Source organism: Oryctolagus cuniculus, chromosome 10, assembly GCF_964237555.1.
Source record: "Oryctolagus cuniculus chromosome 10, mOryCun1.1, whole genome shotgun sequence".
Taxonomy (NCBI): domain Eukaryota; kingdom Metazoa; phylum Chordata; class Mammalia; order Lagomorpha; family Leporidae; genus Oryctolagus; species Oryctolagus cuniculus.
The window spans coordinates 105,055,077-105,076,280 of record NC_091441.1 but is presented as its reverse complement, the minus strand read 5'-3'; the positions used below and the strand labels follow the sequence as shown (position 1 = coordinate 105,076,280).

Below are 21,204 nucleotides of genomic sequence, written 5' to 3'. Positions count from 1 at the left end.
GTCACCAAGAGCGTGACCCTGGAGCAGAGACCTGAAGCAGACGAGGGAGCAAACCCTGGGGGAAATTAGGCAACTGTAGGTGCCAAGGCCCTGGGCGGTGGTGGTGCCTGGTGGCTGCAAGAACAGGTAAGCAGTGGGCGTCCCGGAGTGAGTCTGGAGCTTATGATAGCAGAGCAGAAAGGAGGACCGTTGCACAGAAACACCTGCCGGTCCCTGCGAGCCGTGGCATGTTACTCTAGGGCGTGGGCGCGCCTCTGGGAGACTCTGGGCAAAGAAGTGACAGGCTCCGATGAGTGGCTCTTTTCAAGGAACTCGCCTCAAAATTGTGGTCGTGTGATTAAGACAGACTGATGTTATGTCCTGGTATCTAACAAGTCCCAAGTCATTTTTTTAAAGAAGATTTATTTAGTTATTTGAAAGGCAGAGTTAACAGAGAGGCAGAGGCGCAGAGAGAGCGAGAGAGAGAAAGAGAGGTCTTTCATCCACTGGCTCACTCCCCAAATGGCTGCAATGGCCAGAGCTGAGCCGATCTGAAGCCAGGAGCTTCTTCCGAATCTCCCATGCATGTAAAGGGGCCCAAGCACTTGGGCCATTTCCTGCTGTCCTCCCAGACGTGTTAGCAGGGAGTTGGATGGGAAGAAGAGTAGGGAGTAGCCAGGCGGGGTCTTGAACCTGCTGGGCCACAGCGCCGGCCCCTCCTCCCTTGTGACCCAGCCTCCCGCCTGGGAGCACCTTAGGAGGCAGCCGATGATGGCTGTAGTGCCTGAGCTCCTGTCACCCCCACGGAAGGTTTGCTCAGCCCAGCCCTCGCTGCTGTGGTCACTGAGGGAGTGAACTAGAGGAAGGAAGAACTCTGGCTCAGTCTCTCTGCCTTTCAATAAATAAATAAATGTAAACAAATTTAAAAAACAATCCCAATGGACTAGGAGAGAAAGCATCCACGTGCAGCATCGCGGGAAGCCATGTATGGTAAGATGTTCCTTTATTTATTTATACGCACTCATATTTTTGCATAGAGTCACCCGGCATAGAAATGTACATCTCGTGTGGGTCTCAGAAAAGGAGGCTCCGGAAACCTCGGCGGATAACACTGACTGGTTTCTTCCGTCAACCACCCGGCCTTCGCCTGTTTCTCCTCCAGGGCTCCAATCCCCTCCCCCCGCCCGCCCGCAGGGACAAGCTGCAGCCTCCTGCGACCCAGGCCCTCAGCGCTTCCCGGGCCATCGCAGGGAAGTCTCTCCTACATCCTCACCCTCAGACCCCTCATTTCTAAAACAATTTTGTTTTTCTTTTTAGGATCACGTGTGATACCACAATGCACAGAAAGAATCTGGCGCATTAAGGGCTGAATCTTCTTCCTTCTGCTCCCCCTCCACCCCCAACCCCTACAACCCTTAAAGGGGGCCCTGGATCTCCGCTCCCTAAGGAAGCGCTGCTCTCGCTGACAGCTTCAAGGCACCGCGGGCCGGGGCTGCTCCCCTCCAGCGAATGAGTGAAGGGCGACTTTGCAGCCTGGTGCTGAGTGCCCCCCCACCCCACCCGCCTCCACCTGCCGCCTGCAGGCTCTTCACTGCCCTGAGGATCACACACTGGGCACCGACCGTCACCGCACCCAAAGCCCGCCGCTCGCTCAACTCCTAGCAGCCACTTAACTCCTGCGACTTCAACAGTGATTAGTTCTCAAGGAGAAAAACCTGACCTTAGGCAAAGAGGGGTGAGGGAGAGACGCCTCCTCCCGCGGCTTCGCAGAGGCCGTGGCGGCTTGGGCGACCCCTGCCCCCTCCTACGTCGGGGTCGCCCCGAGCTCGCACTGCACCCGCACGCCCTGGAGGCGGCATGGTGGCCGTGCGCCCGGCGCTGCCCCCCGCGCCCCTCGCCGTCCGGCCTTGGCGCTGCACCCGGCGGATGGGCAGGGTGGACCCCTTGCTCCGCAGCACCTGGGCCCCTGCTGGCTGCGGCTGCGGCTGCGGCTGCGGCGGGTGGGCCCCGGTCAGGGCTTTTATTGTGAAAGGCGCTCCCCCCGCCCGCGCTTTTGAGGGACCGCAGAGGCTGGGCCGGGACGAGCGGCGGGGACTCTGCGAGCTTCCCAGCTTCTCCCGGAGCCTCGCGGCCCCGGGGAGGCGCCCCCCGCCAACCCCGCGCGCACGCCGAGCGTGCATTTGCAGAGCCACGGAGCCTCGAGGCACGGGGCCCCCTGGCGGCGGAGACGCCCTTCGGTCCGGGGAAACCGGAGCCCCGCGTGGCCGCGCGCATCCCGGGACGCCGGGTCCGGCGCCACGCCACGCCGCGCCGGGGGGCGGCCCGGGGGCGGCGGGAGGAGTCCTGGAGCCGGCGGAGCGCGCCGAGGAGCCGGGCCGGCCCCCGCGGGGGACGTGGTAGGACTCGCGGGAGGGGACGCGGGGCTGGGGGGAGGGGCGCGTACCTGGGCAGGTGGCCGTGCCGAGCCCGCGCGGGCTCCCGGGCTGGACCTGCGGCCTGAACGTTGCCCGGGGGCGACGGCGGCTCTCGTGTCTGCCCCGGGGCTGGGGCAGTCAGCTTGCGCGGCGAGCACGGGCTTCACTGGGCTCTCGCCGGGGACCGCGCCCCGTGGCTGCACCCCGCCGCGCGAACCTCCTGCAACCCACGGGGCGGGCAGAGGGGAGCGGTGCGTGGGGCCCTCGAGGCTGCCTCCGAAGTCCGCTTGCTCCTCACAAAGAGACGCGTCCGTGTCGTCCGTCGTCTGGTAGCTTCGCCCTCTGCGGCCCTTAGAAAATGACGCCTCACACTTGTTAGCGTTCACCTGGCCTCGGCGGGCGGGAAAGATAAGCCCTTTGAGAGTGTGGTCCAGCTTCTTAGCTGAAACTCCCCTGGCCCCCAGGAAAAGGCCTCCCGCCCCCGGGGAGGTGGGGGCTGCTCTGTCTGCGTGTGGCCCTTCCCGCCCCCCCCCCCCCAAATGCACGGAGCGCGCGCCTGGAGCCCCTTGCACGCTTCCTGGGGAGCTCTCAGCTGTGGGCCTGGAGTTTACAAGGGTTCCTGAGGCTGCCGGGTGGGGTGCGGGGGTCTCTGAGAGCAGAGACCTTCCCTGTGGGGGAGCGCTGGTCAGCAGGAGCTGGGGCTCAGAGTGGGGCAGGTGGGAGGCTGTGTGTATGTGCGGTATGGTGTGGTGTGGTGTGTGTGTGATGTGTGTGGTGTATATGTGTGTGTGGTGTGTGTATGTGTGGAGTGTGTGTGTGTGTGTGTGTGGTGTATGGTGTATATGTGTGTGTGGTGTGTGTATGTGCGGTATGGTGTGGTGTGGTGTGTGTGTGATGTGTGTGGTGGGTATGGAGTGTAGTGTGTGGTGTATATGTGTGTGTGGTGTGTGTATGTAGTGTGTATGTGTGGAGTGTGTGTGTGTGTGTGGTGTGTGTGTGTGTGAGACCTCCCCGGTCCTAGTGACCTTTTCCTGGCCCTCACAGGAGCCTTTGGTAAAGCGGCTGAGATGCCCACATCCCAGAGTGCTGGTGTGAGCCCTCGCTCCTGTCTGCCCATCCAGCTCCTGGCTACTGCGTATCCTGAGAGGCAGCAGGTGGTGGTTTAAGTACCTGGGTCCCTGGTCACCCACAAGGGCACTTGGATGGAGTTTCTGGCTGGTGGCTTTGGCCTGGGCTAGTCCTGGTGATTGAAGGCATTTGATCAGAGAACAGCAAATAGAAGATCCCTCCCCCTTCCCCTCCCCCTCCCCTCCCCCTTCCCCTCCCCCTCCCCCTTCCCCTCCCCCTCCCCCCTCCCCCTCCCTCTCATTCAAATAAAGTGGAGGGAACGAACTAGAAGATCAGAAGGAAGTTGCTGAGGCAAGCAAAGACACACCCGGGACAGGCACCTGCTGCAGGCTGGGTTTCTCCTAACATAGTTGCGTCTTTCCTTCAAGTCCCTGGGATCCCCAAACAGCCCCAGGCCCCTGAGTTCCTGTGCTGGGGTGCCCCCCTTCCTCCCAGTGCAGCACCCCACCTGCGGTGAGTCCCAGCAGTCCTGGGGCTCAGCTAGAGAAGAAGTTAAACCGGTTTTGGAATCAGAACTGGGAACCGTGAAACCGGCCCTTGGTGCCATTGAGGACTCTGACACTCTCTCTATCCTGTCCCTGTTCCCTGTGGCTCCTGCTGCACACACAACTGGGACTCTGAACTGGACCAGAGCCTTCTGAACAAGCCACTGACCCAACCAGACCAAGCAGGGCTTGGGCCCCCAGATGGTGGGACAGAATAGGAATAGGCCTCCCGGAGGACACTCAGGGGCCGGTAAGGGTCTCAAAGATGCTGACAGACCCCCTCCCGCCCACCTCCCCCCCACCTCCCCCCAAATAGGGCTGAGAAGTCGGCCTCCACTCCCCTCCCAAGGTGCAGAGATAGACTTGGAGGGCACCTGTTTTCCCTGAGCCACCTGGGGCTGCCCTTGCCTGGTCTGATCACCAGGGCCCAGGCTCGTGGTTCCAGAACTGCTCCCAGAGTGGAAGAGGGGTGGGCTCCCCACCCAGCTAGGCATTTGTAACATTGACCCCGGGGCAGAGGGAGCTTCTGAGTTCTGGAGAGGTGCGATTGCATGTGCATGGGAGAAGGCAGTTTTGAGGGATGGGTGGCAGGGAGACGGGAGGGAGGAGTGGAACGGACAGGGAGTGCCCCCCCCCCCCCAAGAGGACAAGATGCCCCGGTCCCGTGTTGGAGTACCTGGGTTTGGTTCCCGATTCCATCAGAGGTGGTGGTTCAGGTGGTTGAGTTCCTGCAGCCCACATGGGAGACATGGATTGTGCTCCTGGCTCCTGGCCCTGACCCTGGCCCCGCTCTAGCTATTGCCTGCATTTATGGAATGAATCAGCGAATGGGAGTTCCCCTCCCTTCCCCCTTCCCCACCCCAACTGTGTGTGTGTGTGTGTGTGTGCGTGCACGTGTGTGCGCACATGCGCCTCCCCCCCAATTTTTTTTTCAAATAAATACAATTTTTAAAAGTGCATCTGTACTGAACTTGTACAAACTTGGAAAAAAAAGAGCAACTCTGATTTCTTATTCTGCCATCTGGGGGTGCTAACCTCTTTCTCCCTTCCTCCTCCTCTTTTTCTCATCATTTTAATTTCTCCCTTGGTGTCCCTTAACCAGTAGCACTTACAAGCAATCAGGATGTGCAAGTAACTTAATAAAAGTGATGCTAATACTTTGAGTTCCATAAAACAGATTATGATGTTCTATTCTTTAAAAAAAAAAAGATTTTATTTATTTATTTGAGAGGTAGAGTCACAGACAGAGAGAGGGAGACAGAGAGAAAGGTCTTCCATCTGCTGGTTCACTCCCCAGATAGCCGCAATGGCTGGAGCTGGGCCAACCTGAAGTCAGGAGCCAGGAGCTTCTTCTAGGTCTTCCATGTGGGTGCAGGGATCCAAGCACTTGGCCCACCCTCCACTGCTTTCCCAGGCCATAGCAGAGAGCTGGATCAGAAGAGGAGCAGCAGGGACAGGAACCGGCACCCATATGGGATGCCGGCACTGCAGGCAGAGGCTTGACCTACTTGACCACAGCACCGGCCTCATGATGTTATAGTCTTAAAAGCAACAATAAAAGTGTTCCTGTTTCTCAGTCCTCTGAGTTGGCTTTATACACATTGCCTTTATAATTAAAGTAAAACAGAGATGATGGCAGTGACAAACGGGTGCAGTGTTACTTACATCACCTGAGCTGCCTTGCTTGTGGTCCCTGATACCTTCAGCCTGCCAGCTTCGCCACCTGGCACCTCTTGCCCTGGGGTCCCGGCCCAGCTGCCCACCATGCTGGGAGGTGGGCAGGGGCTGCAGCTGCTATGTCCCTGCCTCTGAAGCCGGCTTCGCTGCCTGCCGTGGGCTTGAGTTTCTGCTAAGTGGCTGCGGGAAGGGGCTATGTCACATGCTGTTTGCTTGTGGGCAGTTTTTGTTTGGCTTTCAAGGGTGTTTGCTTGCAAGCAGCAAGCAGCCTCTTCCAGAACCACCTGGAGGACTCACGTCATCCTATTTTGGCTGGGGCAGCGGGTTTGTGGTTCTGTGGGTAGGATCCAAGTTGGTCAGGTGTTTCTTCCAGGAATGCCATCGGCCGAAGAACTGATCAAAGACAGCAGAGGGGCTGGGAGTAGAAGAGCGAAGGGGACAGAGCACAGAGAATGAGGGGCAGAGATGTTTGAATGCCAGGCACAGAGACAAATGAGACCACACCGTGGAGGCCCTTCCCACCGTGGGCACCGCACTCCAGGGCCAGGGGCTGGCAGGTGCCTGTCACGCGGCAGGGGCTCCCGGTCTGCCCTGGACAAGTGGTTCTGAGCTTCTGAGCTGGGCCCTGGGTGGGGGGCAGTTACTGCCTGCTTGCCCCAGAGCCACCCCGGGTGTCATGGCCTCCTGCTGCTGGGAGCTTTTCGTTCCAGCTGCGGGTGTGGCTTCTGAACAGAGTGCGTTGGCCCCAGTGCTGGGAGGTGACGTCCCGTGCATGGGTCGCTAGGACTTTCTCAAGATAGGCTGTTAAGGATATAAAAAGTTACTTTGGTACTTTTTAAAATGCTTGACAACAGCTTTGAGTCAAGGAGGGGAGACCCAAATACGGTTCTACCTGTTAACGGGCAGGATCCCCGGTTCCTGTCGTCCTTTTCTCCAATGGAAATGAATGAACTCTAGTCCTGCAGAGAAGGTGACAACCATCACCAGCTGGTGGGGAGGGTGGGGTGGAGAGCAGTGCTGGGGAGGGAGAGGGCTGGGCTAGGAGCAGGGGTGTTTCCTGCAAAGCATGGGAGGAGGTGTGACCCGCGAAGGGGTGTGCCCTCACTCTCCCTTTCTGTCTCCTGGCCCCTGCACCCTCTTCCTTCTGGGCCTCCATTCTGTCCACTTCAACTTCCCCTTTAGGGCTCAGGATATGTGATTTTTTTTTTTTTGAAATTTGCTCTTTTAAGTACTCTCATTGGGATGGGCTTTTAGTGATTAACATGCCTGCGTCCCATATTGAAGAACTAGGTCTGGATTCCAGCTCCAGCTTCTTGCTAACGCAGACCCTGGGAGGCAGTGCTGATGGCTCAAGGCACTGAAATCCTGCCACTCGTGTGGGAGCCTTGGATTAATTTCCCAGCCCCCGGCTTTGGCCTGGCCCAGCCCCAGCCCCTGGATGGGAGTTCTCTCTCTGCTTCTTAAATAAATGAATACAAACATCTAGAAACACTGTCACTGTCTTTTCTGGCCTACAGAAGAACATTTTGCTTCTGGGCCTGACAGTGTGGAGACTCTTGTTTTATCACTCACTTTTTTTTTTTTTTTAAGATTTTATGTATTTATTTGAGAGGCAGAGTTACAGACAGTGAGAGGGAGAGACAGAGAGAAAGGTCTTCCTTCCATTGGTTCACTTCCCAAATGGCCGCAATGGCTGGAGCTGTGCCAATCCGAAGCCAGGAGCCAGATGATTCTTCCCGGTCTCCCACGTGGGTGCAGCGGCCCAAGCACTTGGGCCATCTTTTACTGCTTTCCCAGGCCATAGCAAAGAGCTGGACCAGAAGAGGAGCAGCTGGGACTAGGACTGGCACCCATATGAGATGCCGGTGCCGCAGGCGGAGGATTAACCTACTGCGCCACAGCGTCGGCCCCATATCTCTCACATTTTTAAAAAAGATTTATTTATTTATTCGAGAGTCAGAATTACAGAGAGAGGGAGAGCTGCCACCTGTGGGTTCACTCCCCAAATGGCTGCAATGACCAGGGCTAGACCAAGCCAAAACCAGGAACCAGGAGCTTCTTCCAGGTCTCCCGCATGGGTACTGGGGCCCAAGCACTTGAACCATCTTCCTCTGTCTCCCAGGTGCGTTAGCAAAGTGCTGGATCGGAAGTGGAGCAGCCAGGCCTCGAACCTGCACTCATACGGGATTCTGGTGCTGCAGACAGCAGCTTAGCTTGCTGCACCACGGTGCCGGCCCCTCTCTTTTGGGTTTTTTAGTTATAAGAGCAACACCTGCTCATTGCGGACAAGCCCACCTGTTTTCACATCTCTGTGTGGGAGAGTCTGAGCCATGCTCCTGGGGACAGAGCTGAAGTGCAGACGCGGCGCCTGCTGGGAGATCCACGTGTTCGGGGTCCCAGTGCATGCGCCCTAAGAGCTGAACTCCCCCCCACCTTTTCCCGAGTTCTGCTCCCTGGCTGCTTTGGGGCCAGCTCGGTGGTCGTCTCTGGGGCCAAGGGAACACACATTAATAATGATTAGTTATAAGAGAGGCCTGTTCCTGCTCTGTGCCAGGCACCAGGTGACCATGGGGATGAGACAGAGCAAGCACTAGGCCGTCTCAGCAGCCCCCGGTCTGGGAGATTGGGGGGTGGGGTGGGAGGTGGGCCCACTCACGACAGGTGCATTGGTTGCATCCCGGGTGTGATGTTTGCACCAGATGTGGGCCAGGTGTGTGTTGTATAATCCTCTCCATGTGACCTTTGTTAATAAGGAACCTAGAGCTCAGAGGAGCTGAGCACCTTGGTGGGGGTCTCATGGTTGCGATGTGGCAGGGCCGGGGGCTGGACCCAGATCCTAAGGAGCCTCAGGCCTGTGGATGAGGGAAGTAGGGCAGTGAACAGGTGTGCCAATCATGGGGTCAGCTGTCTCTCTTTTCCTCCCCACTACAGGAGGAGTTGTGCGTACTCCTGAAGACCCCGGTGGATTTGTCTGGGTAGACACAGCCCACATGGGGGCCAGACCAGGCTGGCATCTCGGGGCTCCTGGATCTCTCTCCTCCTAGTCTTCATTCCTTGCTGGGCTCAGCTGTTCACATCATCCACACACAGTCACGTGGCCACACACTTGCATCATTCGTGCACACACAGTTGCGTGCTCACACCGGCCCCGACACACACACCCGCACACTTGCACACGCACAGAGAGAAGCCACCTCTGAGGCAGGGTGCCTGCTGGGGTGGAAGCGACAGAACCAGGCTCAAGCTGTGCCCGGGCCATGGTGGGATTTGGGCCAGGCCACCTGGATGCCTGAGCCCAGTGGAGGCGGAGGCTGGGATGCCAGTGATTGGGCCAAGTCCACATCCATCCCTGTGCTGGGAGGACGGGGGCGGGACACACAGGCCTCTTTCTCTGGGACAGAGGGGCTCTGTTGTCTGTCCACACAGAGGCTCAGTGTGTGCCTTCCCGGGGGTGGCGGGGCTGGACCCAAGCTTAGGGCCTGGCTGCCGCAGGGCTGCCTGCTGGACAGCGCCGCTGCTCCCGGCTGGCCTTCAGCACTCTGCCACTGTATGCTGGCCCTGGCTCGAGCCCCACCACCCCCGCTTCTCCTGTGCCCGAGGTCCTAGCGCACTTACAAAGGTGCTGTGGGGTTCCTTCTTGAGACTCTGTTCACAGTCCCCCTGCTCCCATGGGGAAGGGCATGTGGATGTCTGGCCATGCAGTGACACCCTGCCAAGTCACTTCACTGCTTCCTCAGGGACACACTTTTGTCCCTGGCAGTGGTGCAGGGTAACTGTCTTAGCTGTCACAGAACCTTGCTTGGTACACTTTTAAAGTTTGGGGTTAAGCCGGCACCGCGGCTCACTAGGCCAATCCTCCACCTTGTGGCGCCGGTACCCCGGGTTCTAGCCCCGGTCGGGGCACCGGATTCTGTCCCGGTTGCTCCTCTTCCAGGCCAGCTCTCTGCTGTGGCCTGGGAGTGCAGTGGAGGATGGCCCAAGTGCTTGGGCCCTGCACCCCATGGGAGACCAGGATAAGTACCTGGCTCCTGCCATCGGATCAGCACGGTGTGCCGGCTGCGGCGGCCATTGGAGGGTGAACCAACGGCAAAGGAAGACCTTTCTCTCTGTATCTCTCTCTCACTGTCCACTCTGCCTGTCAAAAAATAAAATAAAAAAAAGTTTGGGGTTGAGTGATCATCAGGAGTGGATTCAAACTCTGTTCACCGCCTTGAGCTGGTTGGTGAACCTGTAACTGTTTCCCTTGGGGGTAACTGTGCCCCCTTGTAGGGCTGTGTGCTCATCATTGCTAGGACGAATGTCATGCAGCTTCTGCCATGGACAACACAGTGCTCGCTTCCTAGGAGTTGGAGCTGGGGCTGCAGCAATGCACTGTGGGTGGTCCCTCCGCGGCAGTGATGGGAAGCCTTGGGATGCAGCTCCACACAGAAGGGGTTTTCTTGGCAGGGGTGGGGTACCTGCCATAATGGCTGCCTTTATTTCATCCCTGTGGAGCCCCCTGTGATGAGACCTAGAGGGAAATCGAATCAGAACAAGGGCATAAGGGTGCTCTGTTCACGGGTCCTGGCTCAAGGGAGCCCTTACCTTGGTCAAAGACAAGTCACATCTTTATTTTCACTAAACCCTAATTGAAAGCCAGCATTTCTTTAATAATGTAGGCACCCACCAAAGTGGTATTAGTGAGACCTGTGATTTTGTCACCAAGAGAAGTCAGGGGGCCGGCACTGTGGCTTAGCGGGTAAAGCCACCACCTGCAGTGCCTGCATCCAGTATGGGGTACTGGTTTGAGTCCTGGCTGCTCTACTTCCTATCCAGCTCTCTGCTATGGCCTGGAAAAGCAGTAGAAGCTGGCCTTAGTGCTTGGGCCCCTGCACCCACGTGGGAGACCTGGAGGAGGCTCCTGGCTTCTGATCAGCCCAGCTCTGTCCGTTGCAGCCATCTGAGGAGTGAACTAGTGGATGGAAGACCTCTCTCTCTCTTTATAATTCTGCCTTTCAAATAAATAAATCTTGGAAAAAAAAAAAGAGAGTAGTCAGTAGAAGTGGAGACTTTGAAACAGAGTCGCTGGTCATCGCTCCTTTGAAAGTGTGTCAGATGAGTCTTATTAGAGGATGCTGCTTGATGTGTGAAAAGAAGCAAGGCATGATTGTGTCCCTGACTGATTTTTCGACTATCTGGAAATTGTATTTCAATGCTATTGTTTACCTTTCATTTTATGTATTTTTTAAAACTAGCGACCTGAGAGGGATCCACAGCCTCGCTGCGTGGCCGGAGGGTCTTTGGTAGCCAGAGGATTTGGAACCTCTACGGCTGTGGATTCATCAGTGAACCTGGAGCTTTGGGCCGTGCCAACATGAGGGACGTCAAGGTGGGTCCTGTCACCACATGGGCGACGCTTTTCCCACTCCGTCAGCCTGAGACTTCTCACACACTCAGCCCTTCCGTGCTGATAGCTAGTCTTCGGAAATTCTCATTCAGAAGCAAGTATCCTCAGATGTGGTTTGTTGTCTAGAGCGTGCCCCTGGGGGTCTGGGTCCCAGGTGCGTGGGGACAGAGAGCCAGGCCTGCATTTGGAGAGGTCTGAGGGGATGCCAGCCCTGGGGGAGGCCTGTAGGCAGGGCACACAGATCGTGGGGTGGGTTGGAACCCAACGGGACTCTTCCTGGGCATCGTGCTCAGGGAGCCTCCTAAACACACTGGGGGTGCTGAGCCCTGGTTGTCTAAGCAGCATCTCTGTGAGTGGGCTGAGGGGGCCCCACTCTTCTGGAAGTCTCTGATGCGATTGTCTGCTTTGGACGGGGCCAAGAATGCAGGGTAGAGCGTGTGCAGGGAGTGATGGACACAGGGACCTGCCCCGCCTTTCTGACCCGAGAACCCCAGGGGATACCCCGGGGCCTTCCTGCTGTTTCTTGTCTTTGGCTGCAGCTTTCTCCCTAATTAGATAGTGAATTCCTGGAAGGCAGCAGCCTCAGGGAGCATCAGCTCCCTCTGGCCCCCAGCAGTGGCCAGCACAGGGCAGGTGCAGAGGCCTGGTGCCACAGGTGCATCCTTGGTTGGTAGCCTCCTATGCCTTGTATTTCAGTCTCTCCAGGGTTGTCCTGTGGAACTTTCTGAGATGATGCAAATGTCCTCTTTGTAAAAATACTTATTTTTTTATTTATTTGTTTTTACTTACTTATTTGAAAGGCAGAGTGGTAGAAAGAAACAGAGAACCAACCATCCCTTGGTTTATTCTCCAAATGCCTGCAACAGCAGAGCTGAGACAAGAGAAATTCAGAAGCCAGAAACTCCATCTGGGTCTCCCATGTGGTGACACCAAGTACCTGAGCCCTCATCTGCTGCCACACATGCTATACATTAGCAGGAAGCTGGAATGGGGAGTGGAGTTGGCACTTGAACTCAGGCACTACATTGTGGGTCCCAAGTGGCAGTTTAGCTGCTGTGCCAAATGCCTGCCCCTTAATTTTATTTTTATTTATTGTATTTATGCATTTAAAAGATAGAAGGATGAAGAGACACAGAGATGTCTCCCATCCCCTGGTTCACTCATGAAATGCCTGCAACTCTGCAGCGAAAAGCCAGGAACTCAGTCACATTGGAGTCAGGGACCCAGCTACTTTCTCCATCACCTCTTGCCACTTAGGGTGTGCATTAGCAGGAAGCTGGACTAGAAGGCGGAGCCTGGACTTGAACCAGGCCTTCAAACATGGGATGCGGGTGACCCAAGCAGCAACTTAACTGCCGCAGCAAAGGCCAGCCCTTGAGTTGGGAGCGTTGTATCCATGCCGTCAGCAGTGGGCTCTCCTCCCAGGTGGCTATTCAGTACTTGAAGTGTGGCCAGTGCAAATCTGAATTTGAATTATAGGCAAACAGTCTCTTGGAGCTAAGGGCAGGGGTGCTCTCGATCAGGAGAGAGAAGCTGAAATGCTTGGGGCCGGATGCTGGCTCCAGTAAGTGCATTGGGCTGGGTACAATGAAAACACATCTGTCTGTATTTTGTTTCCTCAAGGCAACTGTCCTTGTCCTTGGTGTTGGGAGACAAGGACAGAGGTGAACTGCAGAGACCGCCATGTTGATGTGAGAGGGGAGCCGCTCTGCTCCAGCCGGGTGGGGACACGGCCCCCAAGTGTGGCCAGAACTTCCTCTTTTCCAGGGGAAGTGGAAATTTGAATTCGTGTGTGAAATATCCTGGATTTTTTAAACATTGGCTCAAACGCGTTTAAAATGCTTCAAGCCAAACAAAACACATCTGCTGGCTAGATGGACCTGTGGATCCTGGTCTACACTCCCCTCCAGGTCTAAACCTGTCCACGCGATCTCCTGGAGCCGGGGCTGGGCCTAAGGCGGACAGTGAGGCTGATGCTGTCCTGATTGTCCCCTCTTTGGCCAGAGGGAGGGAGGGGCACATCTGGAAGATATAGAGCCCCTGCTTGCCCCTGTCCTGGCCTCTGAGCAGCCCGAGAGTTGAAATCTCTGGATGGTTGGACAGGAACAGCCTGCAGAGAAACTTGCTTTATTATTTTTTCAGCAGGAATCCCCACTCCCACCCCCCCCAACCTACCCCTGTCCCCAATTCCATCCACTCCCAGGCCTTGAGAGCAAAATGTGTGGCTGTGACTATAAGGCAGCCACAGAAAATTCCCACCAAATGACAGGGTCTCTGAAATTCCATCTGGCCTGTGGTGTCCCCACACTGGTGCCCTTGTGAGCTGGAACAAAATGCTAATTCAGCCGTGGATGTGCAGAGGGGTCCCGGAGAACTCAGCACACCGCAGCCAGCTTCGAGGGAGGAGGGCCTATGGGAGCCTCTGGTAACTCCCTCAGTCTCGGAAGCAGGCAGAGGGGTCGCACCCCACCTACTTAGCATTTGTTCTCAGGGTCCAGTCCTGGAGGCAGCCCCCTGGCCATCGCTGGATGCTAACAGGGACAGTACTCAGAGCGGGCAGCATTGTCGGGCTGTTTCCAGTGCTCTTCCTACGGCTCTGGAGCTCACTAGAATGGTTGAATTTTGTGTGAGTGACAAGTCACTTTCTTTTCTCACCACTGCAAGGGGAAGGGCTTTTGTCTGGCTTGTTCCAGGCGTATCTCTCCTGCCTGGAACAGTGCTTGGCAGAGGAAAGACCTGCTTGATGAATGCAAGAGTGGTCCACCCCATGAGTGAGGTGGTGTTAGGATCCCCATTGTCTGGATGAGGGAATCGAGGCCCAGGTGAAGGACAGGGTGGAGTGGGGGTCACCACCCAGGCAGCCTGGCTCTGGGCCCAAGTTTTATCCACAGCTGCACCAGACTGGTAATGGCAGGAGCCCCCAGGGACCTGCCCGCCTCCCTTGTGGACCCAGGGATGAAATTTGTCAAACAGCTTGGGGACTTGGAGAAAAGCCATGGCAAGCAGACGAGTCCTGGGGGCTGGTCTCGTGATCAGGACCTGAGCGGGGCTCCCTGGGACCATGTGGATATGGTATGTTCAGTTCCTGGCTCCGCCATGCTCCGTGGGCTAGGGCCCTTCACACCAAACCTTGTGGCTTTCCTGAAAGATGTGCCCAAACTCCCAGAGGCTGTTTGTTTTTCTGTGGACAAGCAGATCCCGCGGTCTGTGAGGCAGAGAGCTGGCAGCTGCACGGGCTCAGGGCAGAGCTGCACAGCCACACTCCCTCCAGGGGCTGAGCAGTAAATCAGAGCTGAGGTTGGTGCTCGGGCTGGAACAACACAGGCTCTCAGGCGGTGCCCAGGGGCCCTGGGGTGGGCCAGGCCAGCAGGCAGGAGCTTGTGTCCTTCCTGCCAACCCCCGGCATTGCAACGTCTGCAGCTCCCTTTCAGAGAATCCCCAGCAGGCGGTTTAGGGTGTGCTGTGCTTGGGATGGTGTAGCCGGGTCCGAGTGTAAGCAGACCCTTGGCGATCTTACCTGTTCCACCTCTGGCCTCTGGCCTCTACTCCGAGGGCTCCCATTTGGCTTGAGTTTTCAGCTTTTCAAGTAGGAGGTGCTGTGTGTACAAGGGGCTGAGAGGGAGAGAGAAAGATGCACAGAAATGGGGAGAATCTTTAGATTGGAAAGCAATGCATTCTGTCCCGTAAATGCACCCAGTGAAGAGCCTCTCCTCCATGGGCAGCTCCTGCTTTCGCCGGGTGCAGTCTCTCGCCTCCCCAGCTGTACCTCCTGTGACAGCGACACAAGACAGGGATCCTCCTCTTCTTCCTCATCGCTCACCTTCACAGAGAACAAGCCCATTTCCACCTCTGAACTCTCCTGTGCACCACGTGCACCGTCCCAGACCCCCAGATCTCCACCTCGGCACACCTTGGTCTGCCCAGGGCCCTGGTCTCATGGGTCCAGTCCAGAAAACCTGCCCTGGCTCATGCACAGTAAGACTCATGGGGCGGGACACATGACACCCTTCCAGCTCCTGCTTTGCTTGGTGGACCTTAGGTCATCCATACTCTAGGAAAGAAATGGCTGTTGGTGCTGCCACTGGATCCAACTCCCTGCAGACAGCCTGCGGTCACATCCAGCCTGAGCTGGACTTGGCCTGGCCAGAGCCGAGGAAAAGGAACCAGATATTATGAAATGTCTGTCTGTGTTCAGTAGACTCGAACAGCCTTTAGCAAGCACACAGACGAGGACGTGGTGCTGGCTCGTTTGCCCACACCAGGCCGCCGGCTGGGAGCCAAGGGGCAACACTGATTGGCATCCCCACTTCTGAGGGGAGGTGATGTTCTGGGTGAGACGCGAGGACTACTGACTTCTGGGAGCACTTTAATTCCCCCAGGAGTCCCAGGTGAGAAATTGGAGGTAAGGAAGGTGAAGATGGGGACGGATGGGCCTCCATGGGCATTGTGAGAGGGCCGGCACAGAGACCTCTGGGGCAGCAGTCCTTCCTCTGTATCTGTGGCTTGCTTTGGGGAGGGAATTTCTGGGGGCAAGGGAAGCTTCCTGTTGGTGGAGTCCTTGGCTCTGTGCTTCCTCTTACCCTGCAGGCTCCAGGGGTGGGCCTGCTGCCTCCCCCTCCTCCCCCTCCCCACCCTCTCTCCCCACTGAAGCTGTGTCCCCTCAAGGCCTGCTGGGCGTGTAAGGCAGGTGCCTCGCCTCTCCTGGGGTCGCACGCACCCTCCTTCCCTCTCGGGTGCCTTTTATCATCAGAAGCTGCGCACTCTCGGATGCTCCCTGGCTGGAAACCTGGTGTTGGGCATCGCTGGTGCTGTCCTATCAAATGTGCATGGAGCAGGCCGGTCTGGTTGGAGCTCCCTTCTTCCCGGCACCCCTCGTTAGCGGGGCCAGCTCATTTCCTTTCTCGCGACCAGCAGGCTCAGAGGCTGAGTGTGCCCCAAGATTATCCAGCTGCGGTTGGTTTTGTGGAGACTGTGTTTGCAGACGGGAGATGTACTGGATGCTGTGTTAATCTCTTTCGTAAGGGGTTTTTCAAGGGTAATTTTGATCTAGACTTAATGACTGCCTCGTTTACTGTATTTGGAATCTGATTCTCCCAAAAGTTGATTTGTACTACATTTTTTTTTTTTTAGAAAAGATTTATTTCTTTGAAACACAGACGACGAGACAGAGAGAGCCACAATAACCAGGGCCAGGCCAGGCCGAAGCCAGGAGCCAGGAGCTCCACCCGGGTCTCCCACATGGGTAGCCGGGGCCCAGGTGCTTCAGCCGTTATCTGCTGCCTTCCCAGGTGTATCAGCAGGAAGCCGAGTCGGGAGCTGAGCAGCCAGGATTTGCACCACTGCTTCAGTTTGGGGTGCTGGCACTGTGAATGGCACCTTAACTTGCTTTGCCGCATCGCCAGCCTGTAATACAGTGTCTATGCTGCTTTTGTGTTTGTGTTTACAGTTGTATTGATCCAAGTGATCTGGCGCTGCTTTTCCTTGAATAGAGCATTTCTTTTAAAAAAAAAAAAAAAAAAGAGAAGGAGAGAGAGAGCGAGCGAACAGGCACATCCATCCACTGGTTCACTCTCTAAACACCTATATAGCAAGGGCAGGGCCAGGCCAGAGCTGGGAGCCAGGAACTCAATCCAGGCCTCCCACATGGGTGGCAGGGACGCAAGTACTGTAGCCATCACCTGTTGCCTCCCCAGGTACAAATTAGCAGAGAGCTGGAGTTAAGAGAAGGAACTGGTGGCCGGCGCCGCGGCTCACTAGGCTAATCCTCCACCTTGTGGCGCCGGCACATCGGGTTCTAGTCCCGGTTGCCCCTCTTCCAGGCCAGCTCTCTGCTGTGGCCAGGGAGTGCAGTGGAGGATGGCCCAAGTCCTTGGGCCCTGCACCCCATGGGAGACCAGGAGAAGTACCTGGCTCCTGCCATCGGATCAGTGTGGTGCACCGGCTGCGGCGGCCATTGGAGGGTGAACCAACGGCAAAGGAAGACCTTTCTCTCTGTCTCTCTCTCTCACTGTCCACTCTGCCTGTCAAAAAAAAAAAAAAAAAAAAAAAAAGGAACTGGGAGTTGAGCCCAGGTACTCCTTTATGGGATGCAGGCATCTTAACCACAGGCTAAACACCTGTCTGCCCCCCAATCCTCTTGTCCTCGTCCCCCCCAGTCACCAGTGACGCTAATTCTTGCCCTGTTGGGGCCTTCTCTGGCATCAGTCGTGTGGAGTCTTGACCTTTCAGTTTGGGATTTGGCTTTGGTCCCTGGAAGTAATTGTAACTCACACCCCTGCTCTCCGGCTTCCTGGCTTCTGCTAATGATCGCCTCCTCTCCTGTTCTCCGTGTCCTTATGGGTTTGCCCCTTAAGAGGTGGACTCTATCTTGAGGTTTCAGGAGCACACAGAGAGAATAGCATGTGCTTAACCCACTACTTTTACTGAACAATAGCATAGCTTTTCTGAGTTGAATTGTCCAGCTCCAAGCCTGTTCTCACCTAACAGCAGTCGGCCAGCCCAGCTTGGTTTGCCTGTAGGAGCGTTGCATGGTCTTTGGAAGCATAAGCCTTTCTGTTCTCTCCTGGAGTAGGAAGAGGCCAGCTTCCAGCTCTTCAGGTTTGCTTGCGTGCTTGGGGATGGGAGGCAGAGAGAGAAACAGCTCATGTTCATCAAGGTTTCCATGATAGCGGGGATAAAGCTCTAGCGAATCGATGGGTGGGCAGACCGGGGTGAATCTCAGGACCTCCACTTAGCTATGAGACTTAAGGGGCAGGGTGTTTGACACAGTCGTTGGGACACACACCACTCACGTCCCACGTTGAGTGCATGAGTTCGGTCCCAGCTCTGCTTCCAGTTCCAGCTTCCTGCTAATGCATACCCTGGGAGGCAGCAGGTGTGGCTTAAGTAGTTGTATCCCTGATATCATTGTGGGAAACCCAGATTGAGTTCCGAGCTTCTCACATTAGCCTGGGCCAGCTCTGGCTGTTGCAGGTATTTGGGGAAGTGAACCAGCAGATGGGCGATCTCTGTCTGTCGTTGTCTCTCTGCCTTTCAAATAATAAAAAAAATTTTGAGTGACATAAGCTGTGCCTCTGTTTCCCCAGCTGGCCAATGTGAATGCTGATGCCTTTCTTACAGGGAGTCTACAAGGAGGAGAGGAGGTGGGGAGACCCCAGTACCTGACCTGGGGGATGCTTGATAATGTGGCTTCAGACAGGTCCTGGGGTCCCTTGAAGACCTCCAAGATGGTGCCTACTTCCTGCCTAGCTCCCTTCAGCCCATGGCCATGTGGCTGGAGGATCTGTGTGCCCCATGGTTGTTAGGAAAGGCCCAAGAACCTGCCTCCCCTTGCAGCCTCCCTTTTTGTCCCAGGTGGCCTACAGCTTCCCATCTGATAAACTCTCTGGGGGAGAAGTAGAGATTGAATTGCTCCGTGTTAGGTTCCAAGCGCAGCTTTGAACTCACCTTCCTAGGGTCCAATCTTCCCTGCGTGTCGTGGACCAGTCCTGCTCTCCAGCTGGGAGGCGTTGCCCCAGGAGCACTAGAACCTTCTCCAGAACACCATGGGCCTTCACAGAGCAGCTGGTGTGAAGAAATGTGTGGCATGGGACTGCAGAGGACGGGGGGGGGGGGGGGGGAGGGAGAGAGGGGGAGGGAGGGAGAGTGAGGGAGGGAGGGAGAGAGAGGAGAAATCATGTGGGCAATGGTGGCTCCAAGGAGGAGCCTTGGCGTTGGTCCCTGATACCTCCTTTCTTCTCACCCGTGGTTTCCCAGGGCTCAGAGTGCTGTGACTCTGTTATCCGCCCGTTTCACAGATGCAGCAAGCAAGGCACAGGAAGGAAGCACTGGAGTTACATAGGACCCCAGGGAATTATTAATCAGGGAGTTAGTGATGGGACCAAGTGCTAACTGTACGATTGTGTGCAAAGCCCTGTTCTTAGTATTTTGTTTGTGTTAAAACTCCCTGAATCCTCTCAGCAGCTCCTTACTTAAGGTAGGAACCATTATACTCATTTTTTTTTTCTAGAGAAACTGATGTTCAGTCAGTGATTTGCTCAACAGGAGCAAAGCCGGGGTTTGGACCTAGATATTCCGGCTCCTGTGTATCTGTCTAGACACCACCTTTCTACTGTGGACATTTCTAAGTATTTGTTGAAGGACGAGACCCACCTCTGTCTGCTGGTGCCATGGGCCCAGCTCAGGTGGTGAAGAGACAGATGCGGGTACTGCTCAGGTGTGCTGAAACCTTCTGCCAGCACGGCTCCCCCAGGTCAGCCGGGAGCCCAGGAGGGCTTCGGGATGACCCCTGAGAGCCTGAACTAAATCCTTCCTTGTGCCTCCATGTCCCTGGGCCCAGGGCCAGGTGCTTGGTCTCTGCAGGCTGGAGACCCGAGTTGGAATCCCAGTGCTTCTGGTTAGTGGAGGGATCATGTGGAGTGAATGACCAGGTCTCTCGGAGCCACAAGCACCTCATCTGTAAAATGGGTGTGATGAGAACTCCTTCCTGTCTGCCAGCTCCTTGTGAGGTTGTCCGGGCAGGACAGCGAGACAGGGAATGGCTTCTTCACACTGGTGTCCCTTCCTCTGTTCCCGTGCCTGGTATCGGGGGGTGGTCAGACAAAAGGACAAAGCCGTGAGGCCTCAGGATTTGTCTGAGGGGCAGCAGCCACCTGCCTTCTGTGCCAGGGTGCCCTGGACTCCCACACGGGTGCCCTGAGGCTCTCTGAAGTGCCCGAAGTCAAATGCCTTTCCCTGTTTGCTCCATTCATGGTGCTTTCCAGTCACCTGCTGGGTAGCAACAGCTTAGCTCCCAGTCACAGATTCCGCTGGAAAGTGAGGCCTCACTCAGGTGTGACCCAGCCTGGGGCTTCTTCCTGCCAGGCGGTGTCCTTTCCTGGACGTTCCCCTCAAGGGCCACTTGCTGCGGCCTTCGCAGGTCCCCACGTCTGAGGATTGCGGTTGCATGGAATGGCCACTTACATGGCAATCGTGTGTTCTCCCATAAAGTGCTGTCAAACGGGCTGGGAGAGTTAAATGTTCAATTTCTACTGTTGTTCTTGAAAAACAACTTTTATTTTGGCCAAAGTATTTGCTGAAATAATTTTTGAATCGCTTTTCTTATTTTACGAGGATTTGGGGAACTCTGCTGTCTTTAAATTTCACATTCCTCTCTTTATTGTTTCTAAAACGAGTATTTTCTAGAACTTGTCTCCCCATTCCCCGCCCTTGCCCCACCCCACAGCCCTCTACTGAGAGCTTCCTAAGGTTGCTTTTGGCCTTCATTTCCATCCTCGGCACTAACTATTGTCATTTGCTCACCAAGGAAGTTTCCATCACTGCACAGGGTCACAGTGGACTCCATGCCGTGGGAGCTAAACAGCAGTGCCTGGGCACATAGCCAAGGTCATGGCTGGCTCCTCCAACTGCCTTTGCTTGGGGTAAAGGAGATTGAGATCTGAGCTTCCTGGGAATTTCAAATTAACCCCTGCCAGAGCCCCTAGGCCCCACCCCACCCCCAGTAAACCCCACTAAGGTCAAAATAGCTATAGTGCCTTATCTATTCTAGTTGCCTTTCTCTAAGGTGCTAAGGAAGGTGGCTGCTTGGGCAGATTAAGAAAAGGTGAGGAGGAAATAGGAAGAGGTTTTTATTTTCAGTAGGGACTTTATTCTGTCCTTAAGTACCCACCATGCAGTCTGCCATTTGCAAAGCACGGCTGGCCTCTTGGACATGGCGTCTGCTGAATTATTGCAAGTCAAATCTGTCTGAAGTCACAGGAAGTGTCAGTGTGGAGTCACAGGAGGGGGCTATGAGAAGTCACAGGAAGTGTCAGTGTGGAGTCACAGGAAGGGGCTGTGTGAAGTCACAGGAAGTGTCAGTGTGAAGTCACAGGAAGTGTCAGTGTGAAGTCACAGGAAGTGTCAGTGTGAAGTCACAGGAAGGGGCTGTGTGAAGTCACAGGAAGTGTCAGTGTGGAGTCACAGGAAGGGGCTGTGTGAAGTCACAGGAAGTGTCAGTGTGAAGTCACAGGAAGTGTCAGTGTGGAGTCACAGGAAGTGTCAGTGTGAAGTCACAGGAAGTGTCAGTGTGAAGTCACAGGAAGTGTCAGTGTGGAGTCACAGGAAGGGGCTGTGTGAAGTCACAGGAAGTGTCAGT

General features: G+C 55.8%; 1 protein-coding gene across 2 annotated transcripts in view; it reads left to right on the top strand.

The window, feature by feature from the left end:
- Positions 1 to 2,234: 2,234 nt before the first annotated feature.
- Positions 2,235 to 21,204, top strand: part of GASK1A (golgi associated kinase 1A) — a 69,359-nt gene continuing 50,389 nt past the window's right edge. For both annotated transcript variants that reach the window (XM_070050961.1, XM_051851840.2), the window contains exons 1-2: positions 2,235 to 2,375; positions 10,918 to 11,051. In XM_070050961.1, the coding sequence (XP_069907062.1) occupies positions 11,037 to 11,051 (15 nt within the window). In that variant the 5' untranslated portion in view covers positions 2,235 to 2,375; positions 10,918 to 11,036. The remainder of the gene's footprint in view (positions 2,376 to 10,917; positions 11,052 to 21,204) is intronic.